The sequence below is a fragment of the Cynara cardunculus genome (genome assembly GCF_001531365.2).
Source record: "Cynara cardunculus var. scolymus isolate 2C chromosome LG 13, CcrdV1, whole genome shotgun sequence".
Taxonomy (NCBI): Eukaryota; Viridiplantae; Streptophyta; class Magnoliopsida; order Asterales; family Asteraceae; genus Cynara; species Cynara cardunculus.
This window is the reverse complement of record NC_037540.1, coordinates 38,375,355-38,387,557: the sequence shown is the minus strand read 5'-3', so window position 1 is coordinate 38,387,557 and position 12,203 is coordinate 38,375,355. Positions and strand designations below refer to the sequence as shown.

Sequence of the window (12,203 nt, the reverse complement as noted above, 5' to 3'; positions counted from 1 at the left end):
CTCAACTTCTCAATGTTCCAAGTCTTTAGATTTCAACCTTATTATAGCTCTTGATGTATGTTCAAAGTGTCTCAGCCACGATTGTATTCAAGATTGCTTAATCAATAAAGGTATCTTTTGATCATTATGCTTGCTATTTCAATATTATATCACTAATCTGTGTTTAATTTCAAATGATGAACGGTCCTGTCCGATTTGGTATCAGAGCCATGATTTATGTTCATAGGGAAATAATGAGTTATGCTATTTATGTTAATGAATGCGTACTGGAGATGAATGCGTTTTATAAAAAAACAACATTTTATAATAATCTTTGGATATTAGTGTTGCTTTGCCTTGGGCGTTGGAGCGAGCACGCACGCACGCACGCACGCACGCTTGGGATCATGTGAGACCAAGAGTTTTTCGTAAGACCCGTAAGACCAATTCTTAACCCTTAAATTAGATTTACAATCTGAACATTCATAATCACAAAATTGCCACGAGATTTCTCAATAATCACAAAATTGTCTTCGTAAAACTTTAGACCATTAGATCATTAGCTTATAAAGTTGATCAATAAACATAAATTGGTCGGGTCTCACAAAAACCCTTGGTCTCACGTGATCCCAACCCTATATATATATATATATATATATATATATATATTACACTTGTTCATACTTAGACAGAGTTTACTAATACAAATTGGGTAAATGCTAATTAGGTAAAGTGTGTCTAACCGTCACATAAGCACCAAGTAAGATAGCATTTCCTTTCTTATGATGTCAATATATTGATCAACATCATTTCTCAGTCATAATGTATGACAAATAACCTCACGTCTTACTCAGTAGGTGTCTCTTGCCCGGTATGCAAAAAAAAAAATAGAAAGAGTATTTCCATAAAACCTTTGACTTAGCAAACACATTTTGGAAGATCATAAAAACTGAGAATTTGTTAAAATGTTTGAAAGTCGAGAGGATTTCGAAGAGACAAAGGAGAGCACAAGTCATAGAAAAATTACCAAAAAAAGAGTGTGTAAACAGACAATAAAGATAATAAAGCAATAAGGCGAAGAACATAATTATGTCTTTTCCGCTCCAAAAATATTCAAAAATATGTTTTTTTTTCGGTTCTCATTTCGAAGTACACCATGAAGCTTCCTTGGTGACCTCAAAAAACCAACATATAACATGGTGCAAAACATGGAATCATAATGTTACAATAACCTATATCTACCTACATACACAAGATTTGTGAATGAGTAAAAAAAAAGCCAAGGGCAATCCAGGAAAAATGTAATTAAATAATCACAAGCAATAGATTGTCAACATATGAAAATTACACATGAATAATGATATGGGAGTTAAAAATTTACCATTTTGACCATAAAAATTACCAATTTGACCATAAGAATTGGGAGGGACCAGATGAAACTTGGACATTCCCCTTTGTACAAGAGTAAAAGTGTGTTAGGCTGCTAGCCATGCCCAGCCCATGGGGGCATTCACCTTCATTTGGCACCTTTGACTTTCTTTGACCATCATTCATTCACTATTCCTAATATAGCAATCAACCAATTTAATCCCCATCTGATCTATTAGAAGACTCTCTTCTTATCATCTGTATCAGATCCTGCACCACTTCCGACATCGGTGGCCTAAACTCTGGTTCCGCCTGCAACACATTTACCAAATTTCATCAACATTTTAACCGTGTTAGCCTAGCCATGCTCATTCAGCATCAGTTGATTCCTAGATGGTATGCTTATGCACAAAGACGACTATGTTTGGTTGGTTTTCCATTAAGTCCTCTATGTATAAAGCTATCTGTGTGGATTAATTTGTTTGTACAGATCGGGAAGGTTTTTGTTTGGGGGGTTTTTTCATAGGGGGAAGGACTAAGGAGTGTGTTTTTTAATTGGGAGGGGCAGGTTTGGAAAAAAAATTGGCTTTCTGCATAAAAAGCTCCCCACTGGAAGCTTATTGAATAAGTTATTTTCTATATCATTAAGCCACTACCAAACAGTCATATATAGCTGATCAAATAAGTTGCAACTCCCATTAAGCTCATTACGCTGCTAACAAACAAGCTCTGGTTTTATCAAGATTTAAGAAAGTCAAAGGCTGTTTCAGAGACTCGAACCCTTGAACTTCCGGTCCATTTAAAGGTCAAAGGTCACCTTATAACAATAACCACATCTAAAAGTTAAAGACTCCCTCCAAAAAAGAGTCTTCTTTTTAGTTTTTTCTTGTCTCCAAGATAAAAAGATATTTATCAACAGAAAAAATTCTTGCTAGTTTTGTAGTTAAAAGGGGCAACTCATTTGACACTCAAAAGTTAAAAGGCCCAGTCTTCTCTGCATTAGCACGTCGTCTTAGTATTGGATATAGAATCATTTAACCGTGAAGGTTTAGTAAACAAACCTGAACACAACGTGATATAATATCTGCAAAATTCGATAACGACTTGACGGGATATTCTCCATTGAGAGAAGGATCAACCATCCTCGATAATGCATCAATATCGTGAAGTTGATGGACCGCCCATCTGACCAACGACTGCTCCCCACGGTGTCGTGTACTAGAAACGATTCTAAAGAGTAAATAAAATGATAGGAAACAAAATAGACATGGCATAATACTTCCTCTGTCCCAGAATAACTGTCCACATTTCTATTTAATTTGTCCCAAAATAAGTATCCAATTTCAAAAGTGTCTAATTTCCAATTCTACCCTTAATTATGAGAAGGGAGTCCTCTATTATTAAGAGTAAAATTGTTATTAGTAAATAAAAAAGTGTAATAATTAGACATTTCTAAAATTTTGTGTCTTTTTCATTGTGGATGTTTATTTTGGGACGGAGGGAGTAGTAGCCAATATGATATAGATATATTAATGTTGCTTACTTGTCATAAGCCATTCGGCCTGTTAAGAGTTCTAACATCACCACCCCAAAACTGTATACGTCACTCATAGAGGTATAGGTTCCCGACTCGAATTCTGGGGGCCCATAAACGAAGGTTGATAGGAGGTGTCCTGATAACTGCAAGGGATAAAACATAATCTTTTTAAGTATATAATGTTTATTTACTGCAAATACTTATGAACACTCCTCATCTTTGGTGAGGTTTAAACCCTTGACCTTTTGGGAGGTGGGCTCTGCCGGTAAACCGAATACCGTTGGGCCAATTACCCTTTGGTTAAAACACATGGGGGAATGGAAGTTTTTGTGGCAGATTACCTGAGTTACTGAGCCTCTTGATATTAAAGGAGCCAAACCACAATCGGAAACACGCACAGAAAGATCTTCATCTAGAAGAACGTTGGCAGACTTGAAGTTTTTGTGAATAACAGGCGGCTCACAGAGCTCGTGTAGATATCTAAACCACGAGTAAAAAACGAGAAGAGAAACATCAATACGCCAAAGGGAATTCTTGAAGAAACAAAATTCATATCAGGGAAATTGTTAACTGCAAACAAAGAATGCTACCAACTTCAATAAAAGAGTTCACATTTGACTTATGGATAAGTATTCACTTACTCTAAGGCTCTTGCAGCTCCAAGTGCCATTCGAATGCGTGCATTCCATGGAAGTTTCTTTTTATCATCATCATCGGAATGTAGTGCATCCTGAAGAGTCCCGCTACTACAGTACTCATAGATTAATAGCCTTTGACCATGTTCTGAGCAGTAACCCATGAGTTCAACAACATTAGCATGGCGAATTCTATCAAGATTATTAACAAGCTCAATGAAATCTGCCTCCTTCTGTTGACTGATAACCCTTTTTTCCAACTTCTTGACAGCAAGCAACTAAAGAAACATTTGAAGGATAGTGTAGGTAAGATATTGTCTCATTAGAAAATATGCACAATAATTCATAATGTGAACTAGATATATATTCCCCCTTTGTTCCATGAAAAACTGCAGCATCTGAAAGGGTTCCCAACTAATATGTCAAAGATCTAAAATGTTTGACTTTATAGTTGCTTATGCCTGTTTTATATTAGTTCCATGGTATAGGGACTAGTGTTGTCATTTACTATTTCTTAGCTTGGCTGTTTACTCCCCTTTATAATGTTAAGTTTTCCCGGAATCCTTTGTCTCCAAGCTATGATCCCTTACGTCTCAATGTTCATCAATGAATTGATGATTCAATCTGGTTTCAATCCGAACATTGGTATTAGAGTCAGGGTCTACCACATCTAAGGATAAAACACACTTTCGCCACCATTCTAGGGGGCACTGTCTAGCCTATGTTTGAGGGGGGGTGTTGGAGTCCCACGTCGGCTAGACATGGACCATCAAACCTGTATGTATATATATATAGAGAGAGAGAGAGAGTGTGTGTGTGTGTGTGAGAGAGAGAGAGAGAGAGGTTCAGGGGAAAACCCCAAATAAAAATGGAAAAATGAGGAGCACCCTAATATCCATTCATCTGCACAGAATATGCACATGTGCATACAAGTAATTGAAGATGTTTCCTGGTTTCTCTGCACGTGTGCATTTTATGTGTATGTGCATATCGCACAGATGAATGGTCATTAGGATGTTCCTCAATTTTTTCCCTTTTTTATGGTTTTTCCCTTAACATGACCTTATATACATACATACATACATACATATATATAGGGTTGGGTTCCTGTGAGAATGGAAGTTATGGTGAGAAGTGTAAGAAGAGATCTCCACCCTTGGATCAATCCTAATTGAACATCAACACTAATAAGGTGCACCAAAATGCACCGGATCAATTCCCTTCTAAAGCGCAATTCATGGGTGGGGATGAGATTAAAAGTGATGAAGGGTTCGGATCTCTTCTTACACTTCTCAATATCACTTCCATTCTCACACGATCCTTCGCCTATATATGTATGAACCTCCTCTCTCCCTATAAGGGCTCTTTTTTAGAGAAGGATTCAAAGGGATTCCACATATCCAAAAAATATTCCCTTCAATATTTGAAAAAATAAGGTAATATTGGGGAACCCATAAATTTTTATGTAATGACAGATAGATAATATAACTTGAATCTTTTTTCGAAAAAGATAGTTTTGCAGATTTAATGGGAAGTCCGAATACGGAAAGCATTGCAATTTACATGAGATGGCAGAAGTTTATGCATAATCCATACCTTTCCATCCGGAAGTTGTGCCCTATAAACACTCCCCAGCATTCCTCCACCAATAAAATTATCCTGAGAAAAACTGTTTGTGTACTGCTGAAGAGATGCAATTGTGTAAGATCTGACAGATGTACGAGGCACAAGAGGTTTGGTGGAAGGTCTTGCTACTTCAACAGGTACAATGGGCTCTACAATAACCTTATCAAAAGGTAGATGAAGTGGTTGTGATGAGGGAAGTGGAGGTGGGGGTGGCGGTGGTGGTGGCGGTGGAGGTGGCCGCATTGAATCTATATCAAATCTGCTAAAGTCTATCTCCTGACTCTCCTGCTTTGGAATGGCAGCCAGTCTTTGCACATTCATCTCCTGATCATTTTGTGATTTCAGACTCAGACCTGTTCTTCTTGGTGGTGGTGGTGGTGGCGGTGAAAACGTTTGTTGTTGCTCCTCTTTTGGCATCACAGCTGCCACCTTTGGAACTGCTCAAAGAATAAGAGGGTCAGTGGTTTCTGACAGGTTTTATTCTAAAGAAGCCCATATGAATCGGAAGTTGGAAACTTTCAAAAAGAAGTGTACAAATTCTTTATAAATGTGAAGGGAATAATAGAAAACAAACAGATTGGAATACCTTTATCGGCTTGATTGGTAGGTTGAGCAAAGGCTCCATTCTCTATATGATTATCTCTGTTAATATTTTTGTATGGAGCTATCTCGTGCCTCTTGGGTATCAAAGCTGGAAGTCGTTTTCTTTGGAAGCATTTTGGCACAAATAGCAGACACACTAATGCCAGAACTATAAAACCAAATATTGATCCAATAGATACCCAAACTTTCTTTTTGGGTGTCCAAAACTTCCTTGTGGTGCTAGAGTTAGAATCTTGTGTTGATGATGGGCCATCGGCCTGTTGTGGTACTTGTTTACCAGGTGGTTGCTTTCCAGGTGTTTGTCGAGGTGATGGAAAAAAAGGCGTTCCGGAACCTGTGGGTGTGGCAGGAGTTGGGGATCCAGGTGGTGCTAATGGGGCTGTACTAGCATTGAATAGATTCCCACTGTTTCTGAAATCCAAAAAGATCAAGTTAGCAAGAAGAAGTTAGTTGGTAGCAACTAAGGGCCTGTCTGTTAGCAGCTTAATGAGCTTAATGAGATTCGCAACTTATTTGGTTAGCTATACATGATTGTTTGGTATTAGCTTAATGATACAGAAAGTGACTTAGGGGCTGCTTAGTTCGTTTTATGTTAAGACCAGTATGGATAAAGCTGTCTGTATTGATAAAGTTGTCTGTATGTTAACAGATAAGTTCTTGTTCGATTGTTGTGCTGAATAAACAGTCTGAATGTCAGAAATTACTATTTTACCCTCGGTCTTTATTTGTGTCAGAATAAATCAAATGTTTGATAACCCTAAATTGATCCAATGGTTGCTCAAACTCAATCGATCCAATGGTTCTTGGCTGGAAACAGTGGTGGTTCAAACACAATCAGTCCATATCCATATATAGTAAGAAAACGAAAACAAAAAAACAAAAAAAAGAATTCAGATATGGGTTGGGTTTGGTGTTTTTCTTGGTTGTTGAACTTGATTTGGTGCTTTTTGGAGTTACATATGCATAATCAGGGAAGGGGGTGTTCTTCTTAGGGACAGTTTGAAGATCAACAGGGAAGGGGAGTTACAGAACATGTTTCAATAGCCCCTTAGTTGTTATAGTGCGCCGAAGTTGGAGGTCGAGGAGAGTGGAGTTTCCGGACTTGAAAGATGGATTGGTGAAGTTCACCGGCAATAGGGAACGAAGGCTTCGGTGGTGTTCGCCATGGATTTGGTGGTGTTTATCAGCAATAGGTTCAAGATGAAGATGAAAGARGGTGAAGGGTAAAAGGGGAATAAAAAGGTTAATGAAGGGCTGAATACAAAGGACACTATTTTTTTGGCTGACCGAATAAGTCATCGGCTGATCAAATAAGCCACAACCGAACAGCTATTTATGGCTGACAAATAAGCCATATAGGCTATACAGCCCATTAAGCTAGCCCCTCATTTAAGCTCCTAGGGGGAGCTTTATGAAGAAATCCAAGTTTTTTTCCAAACCTATCTCTTCCAATTAAAAAAAACGTTTCTTCCATCTATAAAAAACCCCTCACAAACAAAAACCTTCCACCAGTCTATACAGACAAATTAATCCACACAGACAATGTTATCCAATTTAGGACTTGATGAAAAACCAACAAACAGCCCGAGGTAGGTATCTAACCCTTTACGAAAACAATCTCTCTACCCCTTGAGGTAGAGGCAAGGTCTGCGTGCATCCTGCCCCCAAACCCTACCTCTGTGTTGGGTATACCGGGTACATTTGATTTGGTTTCCCATATCATAGCCTTTTTAGAATTTTTATCCACATATCTTATCACATACTAGTACCCCACCCCCAATATCATTGCAACATAGGTAACTTATAATCCCTCCACCCCCACAATATTTTTTGAAGTGAATGTTCAAAACTAGTATAATGATGTGGGACCGAATTATTTTGAATGCAAGAACCATGCACCTGAAATTGGGAATGACAAGTAACTTATCAGGTATGGGTCCATTGAACATGTTATTCTCTACATTCCTGTAAGGAGAAAAAAAGAACAAGTCAGTAAAAAATACAAAGTAAATAGTAAAAATAACCCCATCACCAATTCTGGAACAGATCATAAGGGTGTCAAACAATTCAAAGTTAAAACGTGAAAAATATTCCCACCATCCTAAAATAAGTGGTGTTCGACTGAGAAGCTTCATGAGAAGTGTCAACTATGGTACATGTGTTAAATATCCTTCAATAATACCTCCCTGTTTCCCAAAATAAGTGTCCACTTTTAAAATTAAGTGTCAACTTTCCAATTCTACCATTAATTAGGAGATAGAGGAATTCATTACTCCCAATATTGTTAAGAGTAAAATTGCCATTTAGTTGATTAAAAAGTGTAATAATTACACATTCCAAAATTTGTGCGCCTATTTCATTGTGAACATTCATTTTTGGGACGAAGGGAGTAACAAAGTAGGGGAACTCTTGTGGCATCATCAATACTTATGACTACAATGGGTAAACTGGAAATGTTTTCTTGAAATTTTGCACAAAATGAAATGTGGTGCTGTTACGTGGCGTCGCAACATAGAAAATCATCAACTTTTTTGGACGAGGGAGTAAAGGAACATCTGAAATTCATATGCAATGTGATCAAGAAGCTTACAGATCCTGCAATGGAAGATCTTGTAGAATATCCAGAGTCCCGGAGAGTTGATTGTTCTGCAAATGACTGCCAATGGACATGTCAGCTCCAAACCAAACAAACCCAGTATATCCCGCCCAAAGGTGGGGTCCCACCCCGGGGGGAGGGGGTTGTGGGCAGATCTGATCTCTACCTCAGAGAGTAGAGCGGTTGTTCCTGTGAAGACCCACAAATTGTGCAAAGTGTGCAAAAAGAAAGGCAGTGCTAAAATATCAGCTTTACGATTACTCACAAGGTAGTTAGAGAAGACACACTTCCCAAGGAGGAAGGTAGTTCACCACTCAAATTGTTACTGGATAAATCTCTTCAAACAGAAGAGTAAAAAAAGATGAGCCAATTTATCAACTAAAATAAGAGAAAATTAAGGGAGAGATTCTCTCAAGATAATGGATCCTACAGATTGACCAAAGCAGTAAGGCCTTCAAAGGAATCGGGTATTTCTCCGGACAACTTGTTATCATTTAGAGACCTGAATTGCAAGAAAAGTAACATTAACAACTCTGACAACCATGGGAGTCAACAAATAATACTCCCTCTGTCCCAAAATAAATGCCCATGGTGAAAAAGGCATACAGTTTTAGAAATATGTAGTTACAATTTTATCCTTAATAACAGAGGGAGTAATGAATTTCTCCATCTCATAATCAAGGGTAGAATTGGAAAAGGTCACTACTTTTGGGACGGAGGGAGTAGATAAAACTTACATGGCCGTTAATTGTGTTAGAGAGGATAGTGTATCTGGTATGCTTCCAGTGAAGTTGTTATCTGCAAGAAAACTGCCAAAGGTAAAGACCATCATATGTTTAGTGTACATAGCCATCAGAAAAAAGGTTAAATTACCAAGCTATTTGACAACATCAGTTACTATAATCTTTTTGGCATTTGGAGAAAGATTGTCGTTATTTTCTATCAATGAACATTTTGGAGCAACCCATGATGACGAGGGGGTAAGAAGGACAATCAAAGCATATTGAAATTGTTTAATCAGATTAAATCTTGCTCCTGAGGAATAATTGGAAAACTTACAGATTCATGATGGTAACAGGAAGAGCGGTTGGAATGCTACCCCCAATCAAGTTATTGCTCAAATCTCTACAACCAAATAAGTGGAATTATTAGTCAAACATTTGGAAATCCTGAACACCCAACAACATGATAGAGGCATGACCAACAGAAAGCTCCAAAAAGATCAGTTACTTATGCATACGCCCAATATCGCACATTGTCTAAACAAAGAAAATTGAACATATTCAGATTAACCACAATGGGTTCCCCAGCAGGTCATACAAAAAAATTGACCACTACTCTATTCAAAAACATAAAGAGAACACATTATCATTTGATAAATAACCCGCTAACCAAAGAAAAATAGATCTTTGTGATGTAGTAACAGCTACATAGACACCAAAAGAACACCTTCCCCAGCAGGTCTTGCAAAAAAATTGACCACTACTCTATTCAAAAACATAAAGAGAACACATTATCATTTGATAAATAACCCGCTAACCAAAGAAAAATAGATCTTTGTGATGTGGTAATAGCTACATAGACACCAAAAGAACACCCACACACAAGGGAATTTCATATGATGATTTCCTATATCATAGAAAATCACAGACATTCAGACATTTATGAGTTTACAAAAACAAACAGTTTTATTTATTCAACTTTCAAACTTCAGCACCAACCCTTATCAATAATAAACTGAAACAAGACTTCAGAGTTCAGCACCTCTTAAAAAATCAAACACCAAATACTTACATGCTTTGGACTGAAGTTAACGATCCTAGGGTATCACCCAGTTCTCCTCCCAAATTGGCACCATGAACAGTTCTGTAAAAAATTAATAACGTCGTCTAATAATTGATGCATAAAACTTCCATAAAATAGGGAGAGAAGGATTTCCATACATCGATAAGATGTTCGTATTAGTAATGTCACATGCAACACCTTGCCAAGCCTCAATACATGGGTCTCCACCACTAGCCGTCCATCCCGGAAGAGCAGGAGAACCCAGTGCAGCATATAGTTTATTCATTGAAGTAACTGGACAAGCAAAGATAGCATCAGGGACTAAAATGAGCATCAACCACTTAATTTATATTACCAACTTAAGATGAAGTAAAGAATGAGAAAGCACCATGCTTCTCTCATAGCTTTATATCGACCATAAATGAGAATCTTTTACAAAGAAAAAAGTAACAAAAAGTTATAAAAGTTTCAAGATTTTGAGATGGGATGGAGATTACAACCACTGGAAAGTGTTACTTTCACAAACAAGAGACAAGGGGTCAATGACTATGAAATACTCCCAAAGTCCCTCTGTTCCAAAATTTTAGTTCCGTAAGGTTTCACACCTTAATTTCAAATTATGATTAACAGCTTAATGGTAATAAATCTTATTAATTACCCTTGTAAGCTATCCAATCTTAAAGTTCGTTTATATCATGAAAAAGTGTTATCTAAAGGAAACATGTTGGAACAGACTTGAGTACTCAGAATCTAAACATGAGGTTTTCATCAATTTCTATAAAAACAAATTCCATTCCATAATTAATCAAAAGATTTGATGATTAGGAGAACTCCAGTTCATCGGCAATAGTATTTATCAGGCAGATCTAGTTCAATCTCTTTCACACGAAAACACACACACACACACACGTCTTTTTCTAATAAACAATAATAAAAAAGAAGAGCCCGATTTAGTTTACAAGAAGACTTACCATCTGCAGGATTGGTAGCAAGAGAAATTGGTCCCACAGATATCAATACAAACCCTAAGAACACCAACAAGTAAATTACAGATCTCTTAACACCCATTGATCCAAAAACTGCTATTTCTTCTGATAATATAACCTCTGCATATCAAGCAGACTGAATACCCAATTCAACCTGCAACAACAGAGATTTAACCCATCAAGAATCAATCGGTTTAAAAGCAAATCTTGAAGTAAAAAGAGGGTGATTCGAACCAAATGCTAAGCAGAATCTGAAGAAATAATGGCATTGGATAACGAAATAACCAAACATGCTCATGTGGGTGTTACCTAGATTTGAGTGTTAGTGACGTAAATAAAACACTCTAAAGATTCTCTGGTGCATTTAATCAAACACATAGCAGAAGTTACTGAGAATTAAGTTTATGAAACCTAGATGGAATAAAAAACTTGATCACCTTGAAGAACCGAAGAATAGGGGGGAGAAAAGGTAAGAGAAATGTTGGAAAGTTGCAGAGATGACAGACAGAAAAAGATTAATTCTCTCTCTAGAAAGGAAAGGAGATGAATGGATGCTCGGTGATTGTGTTGTGGGTGTGGAAGTCATACATATCTGCTAAGACATGTGTTTACTTAAGAGAAGTGAAAATGGTGTGCCCACGCGCTGTAACTTCGCGCGTGGTTATCTTCTCATCTACACTTATGTCGTACAGCATTTAATTTTATATTTTTTAAAGCAAAATAATTTATTATCCAAAAATATTTTAAAATAAAAACAACTGTTTGTATTTCAGCGCTCGAAAATAAATGTCCATTTTTTATTATATTTTTAGTGACATTTATAAAATACTTATCAATAATAACGAGAGCATCGTTTATTTCGGTAATGTTTGATAAATTAAAGAGTTGTTTGTTTATCTTTTAATATTTTTATTAAGAGACAGTTTTTGAATCGTTAAAAGGTGAATCTTATTTGGTAGAAAAAAAGTTTGTCTCTTAATAATTCTAAAACTACTTAAATGATTTTGTATCTAAAGTCTCCTTTAACTATTCAGCGTTCTAATTTTATTATAAACAATTATATTTATTTTGAGTAAGTTATTCATTAT

General features: G+C 36.8%; 1 protein-coding gene across 4 annotated transcripts; it reads right to left on the bottom strand.

Annotated features, from left to right (window-relative positions):
• Nucleotides 1-1,265: 1,265 nt before the first annotated feature.
• LOC112525568 (protein STRUBBELIG-RECEPTOR FAMILY 3-like) lies at nucleotides 1,266-11,646 on the bottom strand. Of its 4 annotated transcripts, XM_025135749.1 has the most exons (18): nucleotides 11,553-11,646; nucleotides 11,234-11,269; nucleotides 11,101-11,154; nucleotides 10,288-10,423; nucleotides 10,139-10,210; nucleotides 9,404-9,469; nucleotides 9,082-9,153; nucleotides 8,775-8,846; nucleotides 8,610-8,681; nucleotides 8,339-8,404; nucleotides 7,648-7,713; nucleotides 5,732-6,159; nucleotides 5,116-5,582; nucleotides 3,526-3,797; nucleotides 3,226-3,364; nucleotides 2,891-3,027; nucleotides 2,409-2,565; nucleotides 1,266-1,659 (listed from the first exon to the last, which is right to left on the bottom strand). In XM_025135749.1, the coding sequence occupies exons 4-18, from the start codon at nucleotides 10,413-10,415 to the stop codon at nucleotides 1,564-1,566; spliced, it is 2,310 nt and encodes a 769-aa protein (XP_024991517.1). In that variant the 5' UTR covers nucleotides 10,416-10,423; nucleotides 11,101-11,154; nucleotides 11,234-11,269; nucleotides 11,553-11,646; the 3' UTR covers nucleotides 1,266-1,563. The 4 variants fall into 4 exon arrangements, with proteins under 4 accessions (XP_024991517.1, XP_024991518.1, XP_024991516.1 ...); XM_025135750.1 differs by having other exon boundaries at nucleotides 11,101-11,103; nucleotides 11,180-11,646; XM_025135748.1 differs by having other exon boundaries at nucleotides 11,101-11,269.
• Between the last annotated feature and the right edge of the window lie 557 nt (nucleotides 11,647-12,203).